The 27330-nt window shown below is 37.8% G+C and overlaps 1 protein-coding gene across 1 annotated transcript in view; it reads right to left on the reverse strand.

Moving 5' to 3' along the window:
• Positions 1–261: 261 nt before the first annotated feature.
• Positions 262–27330, reverse strand: part of TNFSF13B (TNF superfamily member 13b) — a 302617-nt gene continuing 275548 nt past the window's right edge. The window contains exon 6 of the mRNA XM_069204248.1: positions 262–3244. Within this exon, the coding sequence (XP_069060349.1) occupies positions 3132–3244 (113 nt within the window). The 3' untranslated portion in view covers positions 262–3131. The remainder of the gene's footprint in view (positions 3245–27330) is intronic.

Consider the following 27330-nt stretch of genomic DNA (forward strand, 5'->3'; position numbering starts at 1 on the left):
TATAAGTAAATTAAATAGGTATATCCTAACAAATGGCAGCGGCTGTTCATAAATGCACCTAACCCTTACTTCTCCTTTGTATCAGTATGGAAGTGAAAAATGTGTGCACTCATACCGCACCTGCTGCCAAGGTGCATTCCCAAAATGGAAAACATTGAGAACATACAAAAGATGATGCACCACAGAACACTAAATTAAAAAGTCAAATTTTTAAAATAAGTCCATAGAGATCTTCTTATTATTTTCTTTTTATTCTTTTTTAACACAGCCCATATTTATAGCACAGCCAACGCGTTTCGTCCTTTAAAAGAGGACTTCTTCAGGGTTCTGATCTCCGTTGGTAGCCAGTGAGATAGCAACGAGTCTCACTCCCGCCATCTTCGGGGCAAGGGTAAATTAAATACACCAATTGGGGTAAGCCACTTTTACCATGTTTTAAGGACTGATCACATGAACTTTAGCACTGGTAAGCCGTGGAAAAGTGCAGAGAGTCCTAATGGCAGAAAAAACGAGATCAGCTAAGATAGAGGAGGAAGGCAAAAGGGTTGAGGGAAGACATCCCAAGGCTCTTAGGTCTAGCACCATTCAAATAATAAGTCTCATTTTTAGCCGTTCAAACTCAAAAAGATAAAAGGCTAAATTGGCCTTGTTAAACCTCTTGGCTATTTTGTACTCACATCCCTCCATTTCCCAAAGTGATTCAAAGTGTAAGTAACTATTTACACTTTGGATCGAACAAGGTGTTGTTTTTGTGCGTATTTCATATTTTGTACATTGTCAGGAATTGCAAATATATTGTACATTTTACATAAAATATATTGAATATTCATATTTTGAGGAACTAACAAAATAACTGGGCAACTATAAAAAATATACGCAGATGGAAAGATATCAAATAAAGTAATCCCCCAACAAAGAAAGCTATAATTCACAGCAGAGAAAAAACGAAGTAATTAAGGACGTATTGCTATTAGTCTCAGAATCAGTGCTTGAATAGAGGTATTACACAGTATTGAGGTATAATAATATTTAGCTGATTTGTGAGGAACATAATAGAATATTTTGGTACTAAAAGGACCGACAAATGTTAAATTGTACATGGTATTTATACACTACACAACGACATGCCATACAATGCATTATTTAAAAAAAATATACATTTTTTTTTCTATATTGTAATTTTCGTCAACAACTGAGTTTAGGGAAAGCCACTTTGCCTTTTTATAGATGGGATAAAGTGGCACCAACCCAATGTTACAAAAATATTACTAGTTACTAAGGTGCTCTATGATCAAATAGAGGAATGAGTGTAATAGCTGAATTCATAAATTTTGATGTGACTTGCAATATCCTCTTTATGTACAGTAAGAACTATATCATTCTTTATAACAGTGGGGCACCACCATTCCAACGCCAACCTACTCATGCAAGTCTTGTGGCCTGATTATATATATGGAGAGGGTACTCTGTAGCGACAGCAACAGAAAAATCACTGAATGATTGATTGATTGAGTGTTCCTTCCCTGACAACATAGTGGTCCACCCACTACATTTAAATGCTAATGGACCTTAGGTTAATCATGGTAGAGGCTACTCTGTCTGCTGAGATTAATCCCTCTTCAATGGCCTTTGTAAGTAAGGGCCATCAGAGAAATGGTTACATGTTCACCCACCTAATTTAGATGAGCAGACATGTAATCATTTTTATTATTCATTACCGTGAGGTAAAACCTGGTGATAAGGAACTGTAAAATCATTCTAATGCTGCGCTCGCCATGGGAGGTTGCTCGCCTCGCCATGTGAGAATCCTCGCATGGTGAGGGGAGCATTACTTTTTCCTTTCGAGAAAAAATAATTTCTGGATTTTCTTTTTTTAAAGAAAAAGAATACTGTTTGCTGTAGGGCTGCTTCCTTCCAATGCAGCCCTGGAGCAAACAATGAAATGCATTCACAGGAACCACTGTGATTGAGGTTCCTGCCAATGCTTTTATAAATGACTGCCTACGAGGTGGTCATTTATAAATCTGGCGGGTGGAGTATTTTCAGCCTGGTGGACATAAAGTCCTCCACCAAGCCATTTGTGAATACTCCATATGCCAGAATATAAATCAGACCCTTGGTCTTTTGCTCCTTGTGACCAAAAATATATTCCAGTTGCAGATCGTGTATATTAAATGTGGCAAAAATAAACATATCAATAAATATCAAATAATTTCAGTGGCCATGGATTTTCCTAAAAGTTTACAGCAGTAAGGTGATAACGAATTTTCCCTCAAATTGTATAAATGGCTATTAGGTGTTCTGTTCAGGAAGCTGTTTTGCTGTGCACCAGTAGGCATTAGCACCAGATACAACTCAGATTTACTAAAATATTACAGTACAATAGCAATGTTGTTTTCTTATAACAAGCGGCTAATGGTGCTAGATGACAATTATAATAAAAATATGCATATGTTTTGTTTATGCAAGCATTGAAGCCTACCATGCATTATAATGCAGATTACAATGGAATTTGGTTGAAAGTTCAGAGAAAAAATGTTATGATAGCTAAGCTTCCCTTTATTTGTATAAATGACAGATAGACGTTGCTTTGCTGTGGGCCTGTAGGTTTTAACATCAGATATTGTGATTTCTCAACGTAATTGTACTAAAATATTACAGTACAATAACAATGTTGTTTTTTGTATTACAACAGGTTAGTGGTGTCACTAAGAAATTGTAGTAAAAGTAGATAGGTCTAATTTATGCAGGGATTGAAGCCTACCTGCACTGTAATACAAATTACATTGACAGATATAAAGATTTGCAACGCCTGGCCAAAACATCCTTAAATCACTTTTAGAGGAAGCGACCATTATTAAAATATCAAAAAGGCTTGCAGGAAACACTGTCTTGTAGCACTGTCATATTTACACTGTCATTAATGAAGTTCTTAAAATAACTTGTATTTCTTGTAATTCAGATGGTACTTTCTGCATTCAAGTTCCCTGTTTCAGACACAACTACTCAAACAGTAAAAAAAATAAGACTGGATGAAGAGACATTGACATGTCAGGCTTATTCAATGTCTTCAGTGCAGGGCAGCTAATAAAACCATACGAATGGTCTTCCCGATGTAGGCTAGATCAGAATCACAGTAATCTTATTGCACCAAAGAAAGTTCCGTCGCCGTCCAATGAGATGTTAGCCTTAGCACGTGGGATTGTAAAATGAAGTTCATCTCCTACTTCTAATCGTGCAATTCCTGGCAAGAGAGATAAAAATAGTTTTAGCTGAATGAGAAAATTAATGTTTCACAAAAAGATATGACAACACCCTTGCACTTCACAAAAAGAAAGCATACATTTGAATTGAAAATGGCTTTATGCATCAGTGTATGTACCCCAAAACGCATTAGTGATGTTTGTAACATATTGTATTTTAAATGGATACAACATTATCCCAATTGGTGTTATGAAGTGTTCCTAATTAGCTGCAGAAAGTAGGCAATTTGTGTAGTTTCAAATGATCAAACAGGAATGAACGCTTCAAATTGGCACACAGGAAACTCATGTCAACAAATAAAATCTACTGGCTGGATATTAGCCTTCTCAGAAGCCTCCTGTAAAAGCAGAGACCTCTTCAAAACAGTCAGTTGCTGCGCTCCTCTCATAATGGACCAACCAACATCAAACTCATTAGCCTAATGCATTGTTATGAACCAGGAAATATTTGTAAATAAGTGACAATTTCAGACAATATACTGGCACCTCCAAGCAAACCCCCACTATAACAACATTTCCACCAAACATCATAACCAATTTCTTCATATTCAGAATTGAACTGACCTTATCACCAGGCAAGTCTCTCAAGGGAGCATCTAATGAATACAATAACCTACTCTCGATTGCCCATAGATCTCCACTAGCCCTTTCAAAAATATTAACACATCCTTTCCAACCTCCCTAAGAGAGGACATCCTTTCCTGAAAAAAAAGCCAACCTGTCTCCCAATAATAGAGCTAAAAACCCAACTACATAGCCAAATGCGAATCCAACACACACCACACATTTATCACAAAAATAACTATGAATACTGTTTCCACACTACTCAAAAAAGAATTTGACAACGATCGCTTGGTACACAATTAAGCACCACACCATGCTGTTTTACCAAGGCGGATGATCAGTGAATGATAGTACTTGTACACTGTCTTGCTTCTCTACATGTCAAATGTGTAATGTAGTTTACTGCATTAAATGCCAATGTGGCTTAAGATAAATTGGGAAAACGAGTTAACAGGATAAACACACACTGCAACATCAGTCGCAGATCAGATATCGAGTGATGAATGCTCCACTAGTCATACAAAAAGGTGTTGACATAGAGAAACTACTATTTAAACAAAACAAATAGATGTGGAAATCAGATAAGGCAAACCGTAGACTTAATACTTCAGTAGAAGGACACCTCCTGCCTATTCTATAATATGGTTATTTTGTGTATTGCACTATTATTGTGACTAGTTAATGATCGTGAATTTTGTGTTGGATCAGCACATTTTCCTTTTTGTTGGTTGAGTTATTTTATCTCACTGGACTATCCCAGGGAAGTCCCTATGTTTTGTAAACATTTCTTACTAGGAAAGGCTTATCACTTTTCGGTTGGATTAGTACATCTTGAGCATTGCCCACTTGCCAATCATGCACAGATGGTTTGTTTCTTTTCATTTTTCTTGGATATATTTATTTATGTGTTCACTCTGTGTACCTTTTATATGTCATGCTGACTAGCTGTGCTTACTCTGTAAAGCCTCATCTGCTACAAAAAATAATCTCAACATGGGCCTCTTTGATTTGGTGTTTCCCTTTGGTTGATGTGCCACTCATTCTCAGCTCACCTGTGCCAGGTTAAGTTTGCTTAGATATATGTATTCCCTGCACAGGCTTTCTATGTGTTTTTAAAAACTGGCCATCCAGTTTGTTGTTAGCTCTGTGTGTGTTCTGAGAGAGATCAAATGTTATTAATTAATTAATGGTATAGAAGTTGGTATGTGGTGATGAATTAACCTGCATTTAAAGGCCTAACAAAATGTGCTAATTTGAATTTTAGTGTGCCATTCGTACTGCGTATCAGGTTTTAACATGAGAGTTTTACATTCATTTTAAACAATGTACTATTGTGAATTAATATTTAAGGTGTTATTGAAAGTATTAAAAGAATATGAACTAATCGTACTATTATTGATTTTAATGAATTATATTACCGTAAATTACGTATATGCAGACAAATAAATACACATTTAAATTAGTTCTAACATGTCACGAATAATGTTTACAATTAAATTACTTGCTTTGCATATATGAATTGTAAGGTGTGCAATAGGTTTTATTAATGTATTAATGAGTGTTTGGGTTTCTTTACTTCACTAGGCCTGAAGTATCATTTTGCATGCAGCAATTGAAATCACTTGTTTGTTTTGTCCTTTCTGACTTGAATTTTTTCCCTAGGCGGCTAATGTAATGTTGAATTTTCTATTGTATTGCAGGAGAAGAGCACGTTTCAAGTTTAGTTAATGTAATAGTATTTGTTCTAGCTGTCGAATTGAACAGAACATTCACAGACCTCATGTGAAAGAATATTACAACACACTTTTGCTGAGAAGAGTCTTAGAAGTATGAGAAATAGAGAAATTTGGTGGTGCCGTCTGCAGTAATTGGATGCTGAAACTGATGCCCAAAGTATGCCCACCTGAAGAACCAATGAATGAATTGTATGTAGGACTTTGGAACTGATGTCAGTCTTCTCCCCTGCCTGGTACTGCTTAGAACTCTGTTCTCTCACATTCCTATTCTCTGAGATCCCTGTTGAGTTTCCTCATCATAGTTTTAACTGCCCTAGTCTGTTAAGTGGTTCAGTATTGTATATGGGCAACTCATTCTGAACTGCTGAAATGTTCTATGGGCAGCCTGTGTTCTGCACCATCCTAAAGCTTCTATCAATTGACGCTGGAAGAAGGTGACCATTCCTGTGGAATCATCTTGTATGCTGTCCCAGGAGGAAAGGTATAACTAAATGTGGTTTCTTATTTCCTTTTTAGCTTAGTCACTTACACCAGCATATTTTTATGCTGAGTTGCCCTAGTTAGATGATTTTCCAAATTATTTTTGTCTTCCTTTTATGTTGCTTTTGCCAGCATGTGTTACCCCGTTCCCACACATGCAAGTCCCAATTCCGGTTAGTGTTAGATATGGCCTAGGTTTGAAATCTTAAATCTGATATTGATTTTTAAAACTGTATTTTGATGATTAACTAATGTCACTATCATCTGCTATGAATGTTAGTAATAATGAGCGTATTGTATTGTTGCTAATCTTTATTATTCTTTTGCAGTGTCTAACAGTATTGCTGTATGGTAGGTTGAATCTTTTCAGACGGTTTGGTCAGCCTATCGTTTTCATGTATGTTTATAATTTAGTTTTGAGCAACATCTACGTAACATTGATTTTGGGATTGTAATAAAGCTTTGAAACTTTACTCGGTTTGGAGTTTGAGTTAGTGTTTAAATTGTTATGGTGTTTATTATTGTTTGTGATATAATGTTATTGATTTGTTATTGAAAGATTCTGACTATTACATTCTTCGCCAAGTCCACAGATTCAGTCAACCTCAGTAAGTGAGGTTGGTTATGGTGTCCCACTCTGAGCCCTGGTGGTTGCTTTGCTCAGAGCTGGAGAGCATACATTTTCCAGGGCCCCAGCACTCCAGCAGTTTTGCCAGCAAAGGATATATTTGTCTTGCACAAAGGAGAGTAAGAATTCGCCAATATTGTGAGTTGTTCTTGGTGTAGTGTAAGGGTTGATGAAATCTCAGCGTTGTGCTACAAGTGTACAGTATGTGTTGTGAGTAGGGTTTGCGCTTGCAATAAATTGGCCAATCGTGGTGAACTGTGATGTATGAAGTAAGTAGGGAGTTTTCATCCTGCAACGTAATTGAGTAGGGAGTTTGAATACCCCAAGTAAGAGAGTGGGAAGTTGGCGCACTCCAAGTAAATGCTGTGCTTTGTGCTAAAAAATTGCCCTCATTGTTGTTTTTGTAAAAGGGCCTGCAAGACCTAAGACTTCAGAGTATTGGGCAAGTGTATGGAGACACTTGGTTAATTTATCATTTGCATGTAAAGGTGTTAGTCAATTGAGCGATGTCAACAACGCCAATAGATTTCCCGTGTGTGTGTGTTGTTGGTATGTAGTAGGTGAATCCTTAGTGCACATGGGGGATCTGTACCAATCGGAGTGAGGTTTGTGGGTCAAATCTTACTTGCGTTTGTGTGAAAGCCATAGCCGGATGAGCAGCTGTTTGTTAGAAGGGTCACAGTCAAAATTTCCGTACTGCTTCCGAAGTAGTTGAGTCCTAACTGTAGTAATCAGATAGGTTTTGGTTTTTGTGCTTCCATTATTTGCATTTAGGTTTTGCGTGAGAGGTGTGTGAGATGGCTTTGAAGTGAGTCACAGCTGCTGAACGGGGTGAGTGTGACATAATTTGGTCCGTGCTGGGATAGGTCAGTTGGTGAGAAAAGCTGAGCACGGATTGGTGGACAAGACTGCACTGCTATTGGTTGAGAACAGCTCGTGAACAGGATTGTGGGATTGGTAATTACTTCCTGGTTTCATAAATTTTGTGTTTGTGAATTAGAATTGTGTAAAAATGAAGTTTTTCAAAGCTTTAAGGAGTGTGTTGAGAGGAGATGTTTTTATTCCAGTTAGGGAGGGTGAGCCTACTTGACCTGAATGTGCACCAGCATTCGAAGTAGAGAGAACAGTTTTAGCATGTCTTTGGGCGAATCAATGGTGCAAGATAACTAAGAAGGAAGGCACCTTAACTTTTCCTTACTAATGGAATATTTAATTTGAGAATTTTAGAGAATCTGAGGAGGGTGATGTATGAATTTAAGCTCCTTCCTAGACTTACACAATTTGAAGCACTTGCTATTTGGGAATTAGTTGCAAGACAGAAAAAGCTCAGAAATTCAAAAGGTGCAAGAGAACATCAGAAAAGACACTAGCAGAAGCTAGATGGGATGCAGAGCAGAGAATATGAAAAGCTGGTACATTACATACAGTGAAGTTGTTTCCAGCAATTACACAGGAAGGTGATGGAAGTGTTAAGCTCAAAGCCAAAACGAAATCTGAGGAAGATACAGAACATACATTGGGTGAAAACAAAAAGGTAGAAGATGTTGAGAGTGAATCAGATGATCAATTTACAACTTGTTGCAAAACCATCCCCCACCATATAGTTCGGTTGAATCAGTAAACCAGAATGTAGTTCCAAGAATTGGCACAGCTCCAGCTGCACAAAGCCAGGTTCATATAATTTCAAATGTGCCTTCTGCTATTGTTGCACAGGTGCCAGTGAATTATCAGACAGTTCCAGCTGTTAACACAGTTCAGAATGTCTCAATTCCAGTTATGCCACAGCCAAGTCAGAATGCAGGAGTGACTCAGTATGAGTCCACACCTAATGTACAGACACCTGCACAATTTCTAAATCAGAAACCAACCATGCCAATGTATTTCCCCACTAATGACACCACAGAGTGTTGCCCTGAATCAGTCAAATCAGACATTTGGTACAGTATTAGCTGGCTATAGTAAAGGTTTAATGTGCCCTCAAAATTAGTCAAACTTGACAGGACCTGAAGCATTAACAGTTCCTCTAACCATAGGTCCAGTAGTCCCGTTGTATACCCAGGGTAATAATGAGAGTGGTCCCCAGATTTCAAATCCAGTATCAGTAATGAACTCACTGTTTGGAAATAATGCACAAATGGAGAGACTGAGCATTAAAGTGCCAGCCATGACCCCTATGAATTATTTTGGTTTGAACCAGACACATAATAGAGTTGGGCCACTGATGGATGTGACATGTCCCCCACGCTCAATGGGATCATCTGTGATGGCTCAAGAGCAGGTTATGAGAGCACCATGCATTGTACCAGTTTGGGCCTCAAAATAGTGGTGAAAACATTAGCCTACAAGGTTTAACAGCCCAACAATTGACTGAATGGTTAGACAATTTGAGTGGAACATCAACTTCAGGAAATACAATGGAGGGAGAAAAGACTTTGAACATGGCCAGATTAAAATTGACATCAAATGAAATGATTGAGAGTTTTAATTAGGTTCTTACAGTGAAAATTAATTGTGCTTCATGTGCAAGGATGTTACTGTTCGTTCAGGACATGTTTATGAGAAATTAACTAATTTGGCTGAGAAATATGAGATCAAGATAAATAAATCCAAACAAATGAAGAAGAGTTACAGATTAGAATTCGACACGAGAGACATTGCAAGCATGAGATTGCCTGGAATGAAAATTCACATTAAGGAGCTGATTCAAAGTATTCAAGCATGGGGAGCATTAGATAAATGGAAAGGCAGATGGGCAGAGGAAAGAGATCAGAAGAAAAAGCTGACTGCATCTTCAAACGATGTACAGCAGGCTGAAGGAGCTAAAAAAAATGATGCCAATGAGAGAAATTCTGGGAGGGAGTTTTGTTCATGGCACTTAGAGTAGAAGTGACATACTGTAATTTACAAAAGATTACCCAAAGTTGGGGGAGAAACCAATGAAATGTTACCATGTTACCAGAGAGGTATTTGAGATTATGGTTCCATCAGATTTGTGGGTTGAGTGTAAAAGGAGTGTGGATTGGCCATCGTGTGAGCTGCCAAGAGATGTAGTAACAGGTGAACCCTCTGAAGAAGTGATGAAAAACTATGACAAGGTGAATGATTTTTTGAAAACTAGAGTTTCCCCTAAAAATATTGATTGGCAAAGGATTGACAGGACATCTCAAGAGTCAAAGGAAACTGTCCATGCTTATTATGAGAGACTGCTGAAAACATTCAGACAATACAGTGGCACAGAAATTATTGAACCAAGACATTTTGGCCCTCACTAAGAGTCTGGCGGTCCTAGGACCACCAGTCTCACGGTGGGGGTCTGACTGCTGCCAAAGCAGTGGTCTGACCACTTTGGCGACAGTCAGACTGCCACATTATGACCATGGTGGTTCGGCCAAGGTCGGACAGCCAGCACTGCCAGTTTCAGCCCCACCCTGGGGATTACAACCTCCCTTTCTGACAGCTTTTACATGGCGGTTGCACCGCCATGTGAAAGCTGGCAGAGGCAGGGTGCCCCCATAGGGGCCCCTGAACGCATTTCACTGTTTGCTAAAAGCGCAGCTGGTGCTGTTGCACCCTATGCACTGCAACATTGCTGCTGGCTCGATTACGAGCCAGCTTCAATGTTGTGGGTTGTTTCCCGCTGGGCCAGCGGACAGAAACTCTGTTTCCACCCACTGACCGAGCAGGAAACTCGTAATGGGACCGCAGGAAGGTCCCCACACTGGCAGTGACCTGAACGCAGGACTTCAGCGGACAGGCTTTTCTGTCCCCCGAAGTTGAAATGAGGGCCTTTGTGTTTAGATTCATTCAAGGATTGAAGCCTAAAGTTAGCAATTAGATTCAGAATAATTTGATTTGCTGGCAAGGAAAGCCGATTGATGAGGTGTTGCACTACGCAAAATACTGTAGTGATGAGATTGATTTGAAAAAGAAAAGGATGTAGGAAAAGGAAATGTTGAGAATTTTAGAGATTCTGAGGAGGGTGATGTATGAAATAAAGTCCCTCCCTAGACCTGCACAATTTGAAGCACTTGCTATATGGGAATTAGTTATGAACAGAAAGTAGCTCAGAAATTTGAAAGGAGAATGAGAAAGCAGAGAAGGCACTAGCAGAAGCTAGATGGGATGCAGAGCAGATACATTAATTATTTCAACTCATATTTTCTCTGGCTTTTTCTGACTTCCTCATGACTTTTCTTTTTATTCTACAGGGCGTTTGGATAAAAACAGCTGCTGACTATTTGATCTCAAAAGATACATCGAGTAGGTGTACAACTGTGTTTGGTTTCCGACAAACATTCTCATAATTCAGCAGTTAAAGATGATTCAATGCTTTCCGTATTTACATAGTCTATTGACTTGATACCTGACAGGGCAGCTGTTCACTTAATATTTGAATTACTGTGACTTTAGCGACTGTATCTTTCCTATAAAGTGACCTTCATTTTAGATTTACATAACTAGTAACTGTTTGTTGCTGCTATCGGTATACATTTCTGTGCGAGGGTAAAGTGTTGCAGTTTAATTTCTACGGGCGTTCTATTCCACCAGGAGGCATATTTTTGTTGTTCTCCCTAGCTACTCGCTTGTTCATCCTTTTTAGAATCTGTCGTTATTTATAAATTGTAAGTAACATACTTGTTAAATACATCTTTCTAATTCGGCTTACCTAAGAAGGCGAACACAACATGCACTTTGTGTGCTGTGACTTAAAAAAAAATAGGCTTCCCGTTTCACTGTTCTCACGCTGAGAATTAGCCTCTAGGAGAAATTAAAGTTGGCAATGTACAACTTGGCATCACGGAGCACATGCGATGCTATTTGATGTTATTCTTCAATCAAGTCCCCATTGTTCATTTTGATAATTGCTGTTTTTAATGGTCGCCAAAGGTTCTAAAACATGCTTGTGCCTGAAATGGTTGTCAGATTCCCTGCTTCTCTGTGTTTAGTGTTTTTCCAGGATTAAAACTTGTTCTGCTGCCTGCCAATGGTTTAAAACATGATTATGCCTGTATTAGCGTACTGGTGTCAATTAGGGGGATTTGTTTCGTAATTCAATTATTTAAGGAGGATACTACTCCTAAATCGACCTTAATGACTGACGGTCTGTTTTTATTCCTCTTTACATATTTGGGTGTCAGTAATCAAGAGATGAAATCAAGCACTTGTTTATATTTATGAATAAATGGTTAAAAAACATGCCACTATCAATATACGATGTATATGGCCGCGATATGTTCAGTAATAAAATGTGAGGAAGGTGAGATATAGAAGCCACAGCCTAGCACACCTCCATAAAATGGAAAGGGAACATAAATTCCATCATTTTAATTGTTCAAACACCTCTTCTTAAAAAACACATTTATAGCCATTGTACCTAATTTATGAACACATTCATTTACCATCTTCTAAACTATTGCCACCATCCTTAAAATAATCCTCCTCATCCATCCATAATCATGCCTTCATATCTGGGGACCAGAATATATGGGAGCATGACTGATCCAAGACCAACAGGTACAAGGCATGGACAAAGTAGGCTTTACTCAAATGTCAAAGTAGCAAATCTATTCCTGAGAACAGAATCTTGACTAGTTCGTATGCCTCACTCAGAAACAGCAAATATCAGACTAAGGTTCTTCAGGTAGGACAACAACACAAACACGTTTTTATTAAAGGTGAGCTCTCCACCCAATAGTGCCAAACCCCTAACGGGGCACAGCTCCCTCAAGAAAACAAAGCTCAGAAATGTACACTTCAAAATACTTTAAGGATAATCAATAATCCTTGAAAGGGAATGTTTCTGATGTAATTGATCTTCCAACACCTTTAAGACTGCCAAACTATGCACTATTCATAGGAAGACATGCAGCAGTTGAAATGATGAACTGTGACTAAAAATTGAGAAGCAGAGTGCTTCAGAGGTAAAGGCACAAATTGAGGCTTTAAATCTAACATTCTGCCAGTAATTCCAACTTCCAGAACCAAAAACAGCAACAAAAAGCACATCTTTCATAGTTTTGTGATTCTGCCAAATAACCCAGCACTATCAACTGACTTCAGCAATGGCCCCTTTTCGGGGATTTGGATTCAGGATTGGAGGAAGATAACAAGCAACCCCCAACATAGGATCATTAACATGGTCTAAAATGCATTTGAACGATCTCATGAAAGGCATCAAAAGAATGTATTTAGTTGATTATGATTTAATTGAAGAATGAATGTTAAAATTGCACTTTAACAAGGATTTAAATTAATTCCTCAATAAATACAACAAATATTCAAATACATGTATTAATTAACTATTACTTCTAGTTGGAATATAAGAGGAAACTTCAGTGAAAAACATACCAAATATGTGTAGCATCATGCCACTTTATGTGCTCTGGAAGGCTCTCTTCCGTATAAAAGATGTGGGATATTTGCAAATGTAATTAAATATTCCCTAGATTCTCATCCCAGCTAGGTTGGTGCTTTGCAATTACCCGTATGTGTGTATACACACACACGCACACACATATACATACACACAATAATTCAAGATCCTATGTGGAGCATCTATGAACCACTCTCTGGTCATGACCCCTAAATGAGCTCTTCCAATCCCACCAGACTGCCATTCATCTGAAAGGGGCCTCCCCAAGCCTGTCGAATATGTGATCACACAAACTTAAACATGCTGAATTAAGATCTGTGACCATTTCTTTTTAGTGGCACTGGTCTTGGGTAAATGATCTAGGTAGAGATGCCAAAATATGGCCAAATGCTCATCAACCAGTTAGATGTCTGGAGCCTATTTTCCAACTAAGGTAGTAACAGTACCCATTTCACCAACCTTGAAATGGTTTAGAGGCAGGCTAGAAGGAAGTCATTGTGAACCCTGATCTTTAAACATACTCAATCTTTGGCATCTTGTTATGTTGCAAATGAAGTATTGCTGTACCTGTTAAGGATATATTTTAACAAGTGCCATGCTAAATCTTTTGTCTCTAACATTCTGGCAGAAATACATCATGCAATGCTTGATTACAAAATACAACAAATAAAATACTTACATTCTCAGACACTGATAATTACTGTGAGTCCCATTCTGATGTATTGTTTTTTGCTCACTGTGCCACTACAGTCTGAGACCAACCATAGTCAACCCATTCTCAGCCCCCCCAAAAAATGATAACACATTTCACACTGCTAGGTCATACTGTTCTGGATGGTAACAAAAGCTACACCAGAAATGTAGTACCCTCCTTAGGATTCAACGGGAAGGTGAAGCTTCAATCATTATTATAATCATTGCTAGATAGTGCAAAAGACTAAAATAGACAAGTAAGCACGGCGGAGGACACAGACAGGGTTATTACAAAATAGTGCCATCCGAACAAAAGGAACTGATGGGTGAGTTATAATTGCATAGGGAGAAAGCTGCATTGTATGCTGGCAATGCTTGGTGAAACACTGCCTCCTTTTTCTGCTCTGAGGTGGGATCAGAAGGCATTTTCAGCTGACCTCAGCAACTGATTATATACATTAAATAATGATTTAACAGATTAATAAAGTACATATACATAATAAAGCAAAATTGAGAACTGAAAATTCTAAAATGCACAGTAAATGTTAAGGAATTTGAAATGTGAGGGTTAGGTTTATGTTGGTATCCTTAGCTTGATTTGAGGGAACAGTGTTAAGTACAACAAACAGAATCCAGAAAAGACAATTGGTGGGCGCAAAGACTAGATATTGGGTCAGAAATTAAATGCAGAACTAAAATGAATGGAGGATGCAGATATAATAGCATTAAGAGAGTAATTTCTGAGAATGGCCCCCTGAGGGTTGCCAAACAGACAGCAGAAAATACTGTCTTTGTGTGAGCATGCATGGGATACATTATACAGATATTGCAAGTCACCAAGGAGTTTCATGGCAATATAGAGGAACGAGGACGAAGGCCAATTTCCTTTATAAGGTTATGGAACTCCAAGATGACTTGCAATATTCTTATATTGTGCAGCATGGGCTACTTTATCCCTTATAATGCACGGTCACACCATCACCTTTCTCTCAAACCATTTAAATCCTTGGCACTGAACTCTTTCATAAAAAAGAGAAGGCGTGTTTGCAAACATAAAGAATACAAGTAGAATCCCTAGTGCTAAATTAAACACATCATGAAATGCTGTGAGATATTTGTTGCAAGAAGATATTAGGATCAGTTTGATACGTCAGCTTTTTAAAAGAAAAAAGTTGCATTAAGTTAGAATGTGTAGAAAAATGCAGAAAGTTTCCAACCTTTCAATAATTACCTAAGGACTAAAAAAATAAAAATGTTGCCATAAATATCTCCTTTCTAGTCACCAACGTGCAGCTAGAAATAGCAGAGAGGAAGATTGAAAAAACACGTTCTGTTTTGGTTCTTTAAACTGCTGTTTCAGTTATGCAGTATAACCTGACCCGTCTTTCTTCTGCTTTTCCCTTTGGCTGATGACTATGGCAGCAGCCATTGTGACATCAGAACTCAACTGTAGTAACGTTACAGTTTCAGTTCTGATGTCTTTTTTATATAATCAGGGTGTTGGTGAGTCATCATTTATAAAGAAATTAGAGACAGTCTTCTATGCAGGGAATTGTGAAAGTAAATGTGTTATAAGGTAATGAAAACGACCAACTAGATTGACAAGTTCTCACCGCAGAATTGTGTAAATATTTGTTCTGGTGAGAGATGGGGTCTTCTGCAGTTAAGACTTAACATTTCTACATACCATCAGATATAAGTACAATCAGGGGCCTGAACACAATCTACATCTTGTAGTACATTTAGAAGTACTTCAGTAGTACTACTCCTGTATTGCAAAATGCCATTGACTGGCCTACTTTGATGGGCATCTGACTCCAGGACTCCGATCTTTCTTCTGCAGATCTCGCTACCTCGACTGCATAAATCTCCACACAAGTACACCTTCATTTTAGTAGTAAATCTAGAAGGGACTGTAGCGTGTCTGAAAAATAGGGAATACTTATTGAAAAATTGAAGGGATTAAGAGAGGAGTAAGGAGGAATTAGGGATGTTAAGGAGGAGTTTGGGGAAGGACATGCACCTATTCACAAAAGACTAAAGACCATTGTCATTCACAAACTGCAGTTACTACAGCCGAAATAGTTATAACTGCACTTCAGCTGAGATTTGTCCTGTACCACACATTACCGACCAATGGTACTTCTACAACCTCCCATAGACAATAGTAGAGGAAGAAACCTCAAGTAGAACCCTATAGGAAATAATGTTAAAATAAATTAATTGATTTTGATTTGCTATTTTTATGTTATATATATACTCTGCGGAAAAAAAAAGAAAAAAAAAAAAAATATATATATATATATATATATATATATATAAATATAAATATATATATATATATATATATATATTTTTTCCGCAGAGTAAAAAACAAAGGTTACAGAGATGTTATAGTTAGGAAATAGAATTAAATACATAAAAATTCATTTAAAAAAACAAGGGTTACCAGGTCTCATATTTTAAACATACAAAACCATAACAATTCACGTGTTAAAGTTCGAGTTATCTCAAGTAACTATAACTTGTGCCCTGATGTAACTATAATTTGCGCCCTTGGCATGCACTGTTAATTACCCCACAAATAATGGCATGTATGACATCTTTGAGTACATCCTTGATAATATCAATGTTATTTGATAAATAAAACTGTGCATGGCGGGGGAGCGAGTTATACTTACTTGAGCTAACTATAACTATAACAGGTGAATATCTATGGTTTTATACGTTTAAAATGTGAGCCTACTGTCCCTGTAATCTTTAAAAAAACAACAGTTAAAGTGATGTTATAGTTGGGAATAAATTACAAACATACAAAACCACTGGAATTGGCCAGTTATAGCTAAGGCTAGTTAAGTTATAGATAACTTGCTCCCCCATAGTGCACTGCTTATAACCTCACATTTTACATCACTCATGACATGGTCAGTGACATCACCGGTGACATCTCAATCATATCACTGATTACATCATTGACTGAGTATAAGTGGCTGTATAGATGTGTGACTGGGAGTCTCAGTAGCCATAGAGGTGACTGGGTGTGTCTTTAATTGTGTGGTTGAGTGAGATAGTATGTTTTATACTGTATCATTGAGTGACTGGCTGAGTGAGTGCCTGTACAGATGATAGAGTGGACATATAGCTACTTTTTGTTTGTGTGTTGATCTGTGTCTACCTTCATTGGAAAGTGAATGGACGTGAGTAGCTGTATCAGTTGATTACGTGTGTTAGTGTGTGCATTGGTCAGTGAGTGGTTGTATGTGTTGCTGCATGGATGAGTGAGTGGGTGTGTGAGTGGCTGTATAGGTGACTTTGTGGATGTGTTAGTAAATATATTGGTGGCTATTTGGAAAAGTCAGTGAATGTATGGCTGACTAAGTGGTATAACAGTAAATTTATACATAGGTAACAGGCTGTATCAGTCACTGTTTTGGAAAGAAAGTGGATTTGTGAGTAGTTTTAAGTATGTGAATTGGTGTCTTAGTTTCTGCATGGGTGAGTGGCTGGGTATGTCAGTGATTGTACAGCTGAGTGTGTGAGGTGCTTGTTGTAGAAATGAGTTACATTGCGTATAAGTGTCAGCATTAGAGAGTGAGTGCAGGTGTCTGAGAGTAGATAGCTGAGTGCGTGGGTGCATGACTGTTTCTATGAGTGAGTGACTGTGTATATTAATGTCTGAGTCAGTAAGTTATTTGTCTATGTAAGTGGTTCTACATGTGTATGAGTTGCTGTTTCAGTGACTATATGAGTGTGTGAGTTAGAGTGTGAGTAGCTCTGTAGCTGTATGATTATCTAAATTATTAATCTGTGGTGAGTGTGTTGTTGTGTTACTGCTGTGTGAGTGAGTGAATGTGACTCTGTCAGTAATGTTATGGGTGTATAAATCCATGTTAGTAGTTGTATGTGTGGATGCAGAATGTGTTTTTTGAGGTATCAGTTCTTGTTTGATTTTTTTGCGGGTGATGTCATCAGTGATGTCTTTTAAGACGTCATTAGTGATGTCACTAACCATTTGTGAGTGATGTAATATGTGAGCTCATAAGCAGTGCATGGGGGGGCGCAAGTTATAGTTAGCTGTTTTAACTATAACTGGGCAATTTCAGTTGCTTTGTATTTTTGTAATTTATTGCTAACTATATCACTTTAACCTTTGTTTTTTTAGTGAATGTGTATGCTTTTTACATTCCATTACCTAACTATAACCTGTCTGCACGTTTTCCTGGACTCACAATCAGTGCGCGACTTCGGTGTTTTCTAAAATCACCTTAAAAATATATGCACTGTTTTTTAATGTTGACATTATCTATAGAGGTGTACTACAGTATCCTTAAAACGTTTACAGTAAAAGTACATTTATAAGAAGATGTAAATACTTTTCGAGAATTTGTACTTCTGTCTCAAAGGTTGGTGATGACACTGTGAACCCCAAGTGACCAAAAAAAAAAAAGGTTTTGATTGGCTGAAATAATTTTTAGCTTTCAACGTGTGATAGTTCCCACCTATTTCAACTGATCTAGAGAGTTGTTGTCTACATTCACACTTCTCTAACTGAGGCACAGATATTGCTCCTGTGATTTTCTATTCCTTTCATTTGGAAAATAGAATGGCATTTTCACAGCAGGGCCTGAAGGTGCAGGATCCAGTTGTCTAGGATGAGGAGGAGGAATTTTCAAGAAGACAGGAAGAAAGTGTTGTCTGGCAGTTTGTTTCTATATCAGAGGAAGAAAAGAAAGTAAATGCAAGAAAGGTTACATGCATGCTATGTAATGAGATTTTGTCCAAGGGGGTGAAAAAAGTACTCCTGTGGCACAAATAGCATGTACAAGTATTTAAGTACAATGCATTCTACCAGATTGGCTCATGCAGAGATTCAGCACTTGGAAGCAGATGGCAGTACAACAACTTCTTGACAGCAAGGACTTAAAACTTCTGTTGGAGGTGTCATTTCAACCATCCCTTCATCAATACTGGAGCTGGCACAAGTTGGTCTATTTTGCAAAAACTGTAATAAAGTTCTCAGTATTGGAAAGCAAGTTGTGTCCAACATAAAGGACACTCTCAACATGCACAAATGTTAATTTGTTTCCCCTCTGGCTTTCTCTGTTTTTCTAGAAATGTGACATTGTTCCAGTTGCTGTTGCAACTATTGTTATTTTTTTAAACTAAAAAAACACACAAAAATCAAAATGTGTTAAAAAAACACACAATAAACACAAACACAATAAAAGGTCCTTGTTAGGACCACATACTTCTTTTTATAAAACAAAAATATTGATATGTTCGAAGAGTGACAGAGTGTATGAGTGGATATATGGGCAAGTGAAAACGTGTCTGAATGTCTATATATGTGAGAGACTGCATGTGTAAGTAACAGTATGGTTTAGTGACTTGGTGAGTGAGTTAATGTATGAGAGTTAGTTAATGGATGAGTGGCTGAATTTGTGAGTCTCTTTCTGTGTTAATGGCTATGGAGATGACAGGGTGACTGTGTCTATATCAGTGAGTATATGAATAGATCAGTGCTGTGTAGTTCAGTGAGTACGTGTATTCATTACTGTGTAGATAAGTACTAGCATGTGTAAGGCTGAATAGAGTGTCTAGATGCATAACCGTCTCCATGGGTAAGTGAATGGGTGTGTGAGTCCTCATTGGTGACAGACTTGATAAGTTAATGGCTGTACAGGTGAGTGACTGAGTACATAACGGTTGTATTAGGGAGTGAGTGGATGCGACAGTAGGTGTATGGGTAAGTTATTGGGTGCATGATTGTCTATATGGTTGACTGACTATGTGTGAGTTGCTGCATGGGTGAGTGTCTCTGTAAATGACTGGCTCTTTGATTGAGTGACAGAGTGTGACAGTAGCGGCATGGGTCACTTACTGGGTGCATTTGTGTCTTTAATACAAGTGACTGCATGTGATCTGGGTTTATGAATGAGTTACTTGGTCCACCAGTCACTGTATGAGTGAGTGAATGAATGTGTAAGTGACTGAATGGTTGAGTGTATGGGTGTGAGAACGCCTGTATGCTTCAGTGACTGACTACATGAGTGTCTGCATGGGTGAGTAGGGTGTATCTGTAACTGGTAGAATGGTTAAATGTTTGGGTACATTAGTGCCTGTACGAGTGAGTAATTCTGTGCATCAGTAAACAATGGGTGTGTAAGTGGACATCTAACTGATTTTCCATTTAAGTGTCTGAAAATATTAGTAACTGTATGGGTGAATAACTGACTACATATAGGGGTGCATCAATGAGTAACTGTGTGCATGACTGCATTTATGGCTGAGTAAGTAAGTGTACAAGTAGTTTTGTGGGTGACTTACTGGCTCTGTCATTGCCTGTCTAGGTGAGTGTCTAGTTGTATAAGTAGCTGTATTGGTAAGAGATCACATGCCTAATTGCTTGAATACGTGAATGTCTGAGCCCATATGTGCTGTTATCAGTGAAAGATTGGGTGTGTGAGTTGATGTACAGGTGAACGAGTGAATGTGTGAGTGCATCAACTGGTGAGTGACAGATTGTGTGGGTGCCTCTATGGGTAACTAACAGCATGTATTATATATTTAAGTGAGTGACTGCATGTGCAATTACATATATACATGAATGATTTGGTGTATGAGGGACTGTATCAGTGAGTGGAAGGGTATATGAATGGGTGACTGAGTGAGTGTATGGGTGAATAGCACTGTAGGTGAGTAAGTGACTGTGAAAGTGGCTGTACAGGTAAGTGACTGGATCTATCAGTGGCTACATGGTTGAATAACTAGGTGTATAGGTGTGTCTGCAGATGAGTAACTACATGGGTGAGTGGCTGAATAAGTGAGTAACTGGCTCCATGTATAGTTGTATTGCTGTGTGACTGCGCATGAATGCATTTGAGTGACTAGATGTATATACGACTTTATAGCTGACTGACTGTGTGTATGGCAACACAAAAGGATGATGGACGGAGTGCTGAAACTTTTCAACCACTCACCCCCAGTCACATATCTGGGTTTAATCCATCATTCTTTTGCTCACCATGCCACCTGAGTTTGGACCCACCCATATGCAAATTAGTCTTGACCCTGTTCCTCATGGGGACAGTCCAGCCCGAACTGCCAGACCGGGTCCTCCCTAGACCAAAATCAAGCTTCCTGGGACCAGTTTCAAGGTATCACCCTTCATCATCCAGGCTAGCTTGAAACCAGTCGCACAGTGAGCAGGGGACCCACATCTGGGCATACCCTTCCCTCTTAGGGCAACTTTAGCATAACAAAAGGATGATGGAGGAGTGCTGAAACCTTTCAACCAATCACACCCAGTCACAGATCTGGGTTTAATCCATCATTCGTTTGCTCACTATGCCACCCCAGTTTGGACCCAGCCATATGCAAACTAGTCTCAACTCTGTTCCGCATTGGAACAGACCAGCCCAAACTGCCAGACCGGGTCCTCCCTAGACCAGAAGCAAGCATCCTGGGACCGGTTTCAGGGTATCACCCTTCATCAGCCAGGCTAGCTTGAATCCACTGGCACAGTGAGCAAGGGACCTACGTCTGGGCATATCCTTCCCACTTAGGGCAACACTGCCCATCATTTTATTTTGTGATGTTGACTGTGTTGACTGTGTGTATGATCAACTGAATGGGTGAGTCACTGAGAGACTCTGTGCCTGTATATGTGAGTGTCTGGTGCATAAGTACGTGAATAGGTCACTGACTGGGTGCATAAGTCTGTGTATGAGTAACTGACTAAGTGGTTGCATAAATGAGTGAGTGGTTGCATATTTATCTGTATGGGTGAGGGACTGCATTTGTGAGTTACTGTATGCATGATATGTTGTATGTATGTGTGGCTGGATGTGTGAGTATCTGGATGTGTAACTGCCTGCACAGCTTACTGAATGGAGAGATGAGTGTCTATACAGTCAATTGACTGACAGTGTGAATGGTTATATGGATGAGTATCTCTGTGAATAACTCAGTGTATTGCTGAGTGACAGAGTATGTAAGTGGCTGTTTCAGTGAGTGACTGAATGGATAAGTGAGTGTATAAGGGGTAAATATGTGCATCAGTGAGTATATGGATAACTAACTGGGTGTACCAGTTGCTGTACAGGTACATTATTGTGTGCATTAGTGGCTGCATGGGTGACTGCCTGGGTGTGTCAGTATATCTACAAGTAAGTCATAGTGTGTATGACTGGATTTATAGGTAAATCACTGGCTGCATGAGTGTTTTGTAGGTAACTGACTGGGTGAATAATGTATTGTATATCTTAGTGTTACAGTGTTAAGTTGAGGTAGACATAATTGATTGTCTGCATAAGGATGCAAATGAGTGTATGAGTGTAAAACTGACTCTAAAACTGAGTGAATGGGTAAATAAATGTATGTATGGTATCTAATAATAAAGCAACAAGTAATTACTTATGTTTATTTGGCATAAGAAATTGTCCTTTCATCTTTATTGAAGATAAAAATAGTTAAACTTTTATATCATTTTAAATCTATTGCAACTTGATAACCTGAAATATAAATTATGTTATCATCAAGAAAGTAGAATCATCTTTTCATTTTTGACAGAGCAATGACACACTTTATTGACATGTTATGTTTCCTTCTCCGCTATTCTCAGATGCTAAACTATTACACTATAAAATAAGTGTATATAGCTGCTCATCACTGAAAAGGGGTGAGGTGGGGGCACAGTCACGTGGACTTGAAAAAAAACCATAAGCACATAGGGCCTGATTATGAATTCGGCGGAGGGGATTACTCTGTTCCAAATGTGATGGATATTCTGCCCGCACAATTACAAGTCCATATATCCTATGGAACTCGTAATACAGCGGGAGGGATATCCATCACAATTGGGATGGAGGAATCCCCTGTGCCGAAGTCATAATCAGGCCCATAGTATGTTACTGAAAATTAACCATACTATGCATACCAATTCTGAACATTCAATATTGTTCTTTAAATACCTAAAATTTGCGCCCAGCATAAATTCTGAATATAATTGAACTATTCCTATAATTCCTCCAATAAAATAACCCTCACATCCTACAAAGATGTTGATGACATAATATACCTGGTACAAATGTTTTTTTTTTCTGAGAAACAGTATCAACAACTTCATGGTCAGTTGATTTTTTCCAAAGGTGTTCTTGACATTACCCTAAATATGCCAAATTATATCTTAACCAGACCTACCTTCACACTCATGGTTCCAAATATAACTAAGTCCAACTATATCATCAATATTCACATTTTCTTCTTCTAAAATTCCAAGGATCACCATAATAAATCCCGTGCATTTTGTTGAGCATTTAGACTAAATACAACAGATCTGCTATACTTGCCATTTCTCGAATTCCTGAAGTAGTTTATATTACAGCTATGTTACGACATAAGCATTGAAAGCAATTAAATAATGTTCTGCACCATGTGTTCAGTGGTTTATCCTGGATTGCGTTTACAAAATGTGGTAGATGGAAGAAAACGTTAAGAACAGCATTAGTGTAGCAGTTAACAACACTAGTATTATCCAACTAGTATCAAACAATATTTCCATGTTTTTCCACTTTTTGTTTCTTCACACATTCGTCTTCATCTGTGATTTCTGTCTTTTCCTTAAGGTTTTTTGAATCTTTTGTCAATTTTCATCTAGGACAAAATACCCTTTTCTCATAAACATGATACTGTTCTAAATGAGGAGCATATTTACTTCTTAGTCTGTTGTACTCTCTCACACAATTTGAATCTGTACTAACTTGGTTCTCACCAAAATCAACCAGGAACAAACCAGATAATGCCTGAACTCTTGACAATGCTACACATGACATTCCATCTTTAAAAACTGTACTTCCAATATTTCCAAATGCAGTATCAACACTTAAGCCTTGAGAATTGTGGATTGTTGGAGCATTTGCTAGACAAACTGGAAACTGTTTTCATTGCACATACACATATTTGGCTAGCAAAAAGCGTACAACACATCATCCAATTTGTTTTATGCCATATACCTGATCAAACTTTGTACTTAAGTATTCAACCTGATTACGATTAGGAAAATTAATTAAATCAACAACTTTACCCATGGCACAATTTACTAATCCTTCTTCCACATTTAAATTACATCTTAAAATTACTCTGCAATTTTTACAAACATGTAAGCATTTCTCTAGTCCAGCAGTCTTGGATACTGAGTTTTTGAAAGAGTCTCATTTGTTTTATAATTTTTCACTCACAACTATAGTTACACCTTTCTTGTTCCATTTTGTAAATTGCTGTAATCTCCAAAATATCGTCTTTCTCAAGTTTAGTAATTCTTCATTAGAAGCAGCACACTATTGAATGGTAGGTATCAAACAAACTATCTGTTTCCCCTCTTTACAAAAATTAAACATTAGGTCTGCTGCTGTGTTCTTAGAGAAAAACAGTTATTTAATAAGTTGACTTTTCAACATAACTTTTGCCTCTTTTGTCAGAATGCATACTCTAATGTCCTTTAAAATGTTTGAATAGTCAATGTATGTATATTTTTCGGATGGTCTTTGAATTGGAAAAATTGCCAAATGTTGACGCTACCAATACTTCTCAATTAGTTTTGCGTCTCTTTATGTCAAATAATTTTAAAAACAGGCTGTCCTTTCACTGGAGCAAGTTGTAATAAGTCTCCAAAAAATGTTTCCCTTCAAATAAGATATCTATTAAGTCTTCAAAATCTTGCATTCGAAAGTGGACAAGTGCAAGCATGAGATTTGAAACCATGCTTACTTCGTCAATAATCAAAAGCTTCATTTTTTTCAAAACTCTTGCTACCTCATGACAAGCTTCACCTGGTAACTTCTGGTATTCTAGTTTATCGTCATGTTCAATTGGCAGCACTAAATGTCTATGTAGAGTAATACCTTTGATAGAGTGTGCAGCTATTCCCGTAAGTGCTGTTACCACACATGATAAGTTAGAATTCGTAGTCTTCTGTAGATAAGATGAGATACCTTTAATTAAAATGCTTTTTCAGGTGCCAGTTTGGCAATTAATATATAATAGTATTGGCTTGAAAGATGATCAATTGCATTATTTCTTTTCATGTTGTAATCCATGTCCTATTTTACCTTTTACTTTAAAATAAATCTCTTTTTGCTCGTTGTTCAGTTGCCCATCTAACTGTTCCAGATCTACTCATTCTTGTCTAGCTAGTTCTATTGCAGGTTCCACTTCATTCATGGCTATTGCAACTTCAATTTCAATAACAGATTTTCCAAGAGGATCCTGACTTGTAGGTGCTGAACTTTGGCTGCTTTGAGAGCTATCCTTAGTTACCTCAGCTTCAATCATCTCTTCCTGTTCTATTTCATAATTTACCACTTTTAATTAGCTATTGAACATGGGACACTGAATAGTATCTTTGACAGCTTTAAAACAACCTTCATAGAATTTGTAATCCTCAAGTAAATCCAATTCACTATGCCAAGGTTTGAACAACTGAAGGAGTGCTAAATAAAGAAATTATATTTTTTCATGAGTTTGGCAGGTTAATTTATGTTGTTTAATTACATTTTCTTTTTCATATAAGCATCCATCACACCCACTAACTGCATATTTTCCTTCTTCTATGTTCTCAGATGCATTACTTTTATATATATAATTTTGAAGAATTTCATAAAGACTCTTGTCCTCTAGATGCACACTCCTTCTTGGATAGTATGTGTCCAGCACATTTGATTATACAGTGTCAGTACTTTGGGGGTCAAACTCTGCCAGGTACTGAATTTCAGGAAAATACTTCAATACTCTGTTTCTTGCGAAAGACAGACCAAGACTAACCCACACAATTTCTTTTGATTTTGAGAATAAACTTGTCAAACTTAACCTGTCACAGGACTCATAACTCCTGCAGAAACCCCCCACTACATTTCTTTCATTTCAGTTTTCTCAGATTTTGTGATATATGATGCAATGTAGCGAGCCACAACAATGAAGTTGTCTGCAACAAATTGAATGTTAACATTACACATTTTTAGAAGCACAGGGTTATAGTCAATAATTTGGAATCTCCATTTCTTTTTAAGTTATATGTGTTCTTTGGTGATTACCGTGTTAGTGTATGTCTCACTGAATACAAGAAGCTGTTTACTCTTACTTTTAAAATAACAGGTTGTGGAAATCCAAATCAACATCGTGTATAGAATTTTTCTCTGGACCTATATTTTCGACAGTAATACTTCCCACATCTATGTGTTTGGAAACGCAAAACATGTTCGCTAAGACATTTTTCAGCACTCTGTTTTGGTATACTACCTGTCACATGCTGCTCTATAAAAGACAAAACAGAGTCATCACTTTCTGCTCCAAACTTGTGTGCATCTCTTATCCATAACAGCATGTAAATGTGAGGAGCACCTCTTTCCTCCAAAAGAATTCAGTTACTTCTCCAAAAAGAGGATTGTTTTGTTGTAGATAAAAACAAGCATAGCTTGAGCTTGAAACCTGTGGTTCATCGGTGCCACATAAGCACACCATTAAATTGATTGTTATACTTCAAGTTTCCTCCTTTTCTTCAACTTTGCTAACAAACTCTCTTGCAGACATATGTTAAAGATTAACTCCTGTTTTTAAGATATGATTCACTGTGTATGAGAGTCCAGACAAGTCACTCTCAAATAGAAGATGAAATATATATGGAATGCACTGTCTAAATATTGGATCCTCTGAGTATAATCTTGTTGATTGGTATTCAGCTGCTGGTATTTGTACAAGCCGATCATCATACCGACCTCCTACTCCTGTGGGAAACAAGTTTGGAAAGCTGCGAGTCTCCAAATTCTGTGGCTTGTTTAACTTTATTGAAATCAACTAAGTCTTATCAAATTGTCTTCTTCTTAGTAGGTACACCTTTTACTAAAACCTACTCCCCCATATTCTTGATCTTAGTAAATGTCTCCTTTAAGAGCTGCTCTTCCCCTGCACTGAACGTTCACAGATGCCATGTCAACCGCCTCTAGGCCGCTGTACCTTAACAAGAGATCAACAGTTCACTACGTTTGGTGCTAGCAGCAGTCTAGCTTTACTGTATGCTGCAGCAGGTGTGATTTACAACCAGTAAATATAACCATATAAAAAAACAAGTTACTGGTGTTAAAAAAATAAGAACCAATCACAAATCCACTAACTTTTATTTCTTAGTTACAACCTACTTCAATACATAACTCTTTTCACAATATCCAATCAAATACATGCATTTTTTTAAATGTGCAAGTCTTTCTATTTTAACCACCTCACATTTTCAGAACTCCTTCATTCATCTACAACCTTCTCCTGTATGTATCAGTTCCTTTCCTTCAAAATGTAGACTGTAGGTCACAGCTATGTTTTTGGGGCTAATGATTATGCAAGAAAAAGTGGCTTTAAAATGGTCCTGGCTTTGTCTAGTGTATATATTACTTGGGCTGGCCAGAGATGATTAAGGTAGCAGCAATTGCTTGCAATGGTTCAAAGCATTAGAGGTACCCAGCCTCTTCACCTCATCATTGTGCACTGCAGTGGTAATGACGTGGGCACTGTGCCTAGAGAAGGACTGGAAATACTAATGTTCAATTA

The sequence above is a fragment of the Pleurodeles waltl genome, chromosome 8 (genome assembly GCF_031143425.1).
Source record: "Pleurodeles waltl isolate 20211129_DDA chromosome 8, aPleWal1.hap1.20221129, whole genome shotgun sequence".
NCBI classification, from domain to species: Eukaryota; Metazoa; Chordata; class Amphibia; order Caudata; family Salamandridae; genus Pleurodeles; species Pleurodeles waltl.